At 66.8% G+C, this 1934-nt stretch overlaps 1 protein-coding gene across 1 annotated transcript; it reads right to left on the bottom strand.

Annotated features, from left to right (window-relative positions):
- Window positions 1-1178: 1178 nt before the first annotated feature.
- On the bottom strand, window positions 1179-1589 carry MNEG_15109 (hypothetical protein; the record flags this gene model as incomplete). Its single annotated transcript, XM_014036420.1, has 1 exon — window positions 1179-1589. The coding sequence occupies one exon, from the start codon at window positions 1587-1589 to the stop codon at window positions 1179-1181; it is 411 nt and encodes a 136-aa protein (XP_013891874.1).
- Window positions 1590-1934: the final 345 nt, after the last annotated feature.

Raw genomic sequence — 1934 nt, 5'->3', positions numbered from 1 at the left:
CAGAGGGCGGGGCCTGCAGGCGGGCTGGTTGGGGCACGGGGCCGTCTTAACTGGCAACGCTCGGCTGACCACATGGGGGCCCGATGCCGGACCGACGAGAGAAGGCGTGCACGGCGATAGCACACACAGATCAAGCTCAGGCTGCTGTGCGCAGACGCAATAACGTGATCACTGCCCATGAAGGGGCCGGAGGGGAGGAAGGGCCGCGAGCCGCGGTCACGGCTGCGGCGGCTCAAGGATTGATGCTTGCCCCTGCGCTCTGGCAGCGCGATGGGCTGAAGGGTATCGAAACAGCACCAGTCGAAACAGCACGAGTCTAGAACTCCCGGAACCCTGTTTTGATTTGAGTTTCGCGCTCAAGCACGCATCGAAACATGCCTCTCAACACACTTGAGCACGCACAGCCACAGCACACGTCAAGCGCAATGACATCAGCAGACGATGCACACGACCGCAGCAGATCGGACACGTTGCATGCAATGCAGGTCCACAATTGGGACACTACTGGCACACCGCGATCGCACGCGCCCGTACACACAAACACAGACGCACGCACACATACTTCTTGACACAATCTCTTGCAAATACATGTTCGCGCCGCGCACGTGGAATTAATATCTGGGCCACGTACGCAGGGGCGCGGCGGCGGCGCGATTGCAGGGCGGCTGCCCGGACACGAGAAGAGATTTGAATCCGATCCAATCGGTATGGGCTGGAAAGTGCATCATATCGGGTCGCGCGGTGTACACAATGGGCCACAGTGGGGCACGTCAGCGGCGTGCGGCCGCACTCGCCGCTCCCCGCGGCTGCACGTTGGGCAGCAAACGGTGTCCGCGCTTCGTGCGTGGCGCAGTGCTTGGCGGCGTTTTCTTGTGTGTCTCATCCCTGCGCGCCCAGCCTGACGAGGCAGCGCGGGGCAGTGATTCGCGACCTGGGTGGTGGCACCGCCACCACTTGTCGTGGCGGCGCCGCCAGAAGTCGCACGCCTGATCAGTCCTCGCGGTCCCGCGCGCCGCCTTGCCCGATCCGTCCAAGCAAGCGCCCCCTCTCTGCAGGCCTCTGTATGAGTCATGCAGGGGGCGCGGGCGACCAGGGCCAGGCCCGCCTCTCTGGAAGGGGCGGGCGACGCAGAGGCGAGCTACAACCACCTGGCTGTATACTGAAGACGGTCAGAAGATCTATCGCGCCCGCCGCCGCGCCTTGGCCGTGGCCTCGGGCGCCGCAGGAATGCGCTTGACAACGGCGGCCGGCGCCGCCTGGGCAGCGGGCGCCCCGGCGGGGGCGGCGGGGGCGGGCGCAGATCCAAAGGTGCCGGCGCTGGGCTTGGAGGAGCCGCCGCTGCTTGCGCTGACGTCAGCGGCCGCCGCGGCCGCCGGCGCCGCCGCAGGCTCTGGCTCGGGCGCGGGCCCGGCCGGCGCGGGGGCGGCGGCGGCTGCGGCCGCAACCTTGGGCACTTGCGAGGGCGGACCCGCGGGCGGCGGCTGCTGCGGCCCTAATCTGATGTCTCCCAGGCCAAACAGGTTGAGCAGGCCGCCCGGCCGCTTGGCCTCCGCCGGGCGGGGCGGGGGAGGGGCGGCGGCGGCGTCCATTTGCTCCAGCAGGCGCGAGGCCTCAGCCAGCGTCGCGCGCGTGCGGGAGCGGCCGGCCCCAATCTTGGCCTTCAGCTGGGCTATCTCGCTCTCGAGCTCCTGATGGGTGGGGTGACAGGATGGTGCTGTGTTTGAAGGCGAGTCTGTGAATTGTGAGAGTCTCAAGGCTGGGATGGCTCGGTCCCAAAAGGAATGTTTGTCAGCAGGATGCTTCTTGAACTCAAAGACTCCTGCTGATTAAGAAGGGCAGCTTTTGAAGCCGGCCGGCCGGACTTCGTTTGACTGCTGTAAACAAGCGCGTGCATGCACAAGCCCGCGGCGTCCGACAGCGAGCGCGCCACCCGC

This window comes from Monoraphidium neglectum (assembly GCF_000611645.1).
Source record: "Monoraphidium neglectum strain SAG 48.87 unplaced genomic scaffold scaffold05039, whole genome shotgun sequence".
NCBI lineage: Eukaryota > Viridiplantae > Chlorophyta > Chlorophyceae > Sphaeropleales > Selenastraceae > Monoraphidium > Monoraphidium neglectum.
The sequence above is the reverse complement of the archived record's forward strand: the minus strand, read 5'-3'. Positions and strand labels throughout refer to the sequence as shown.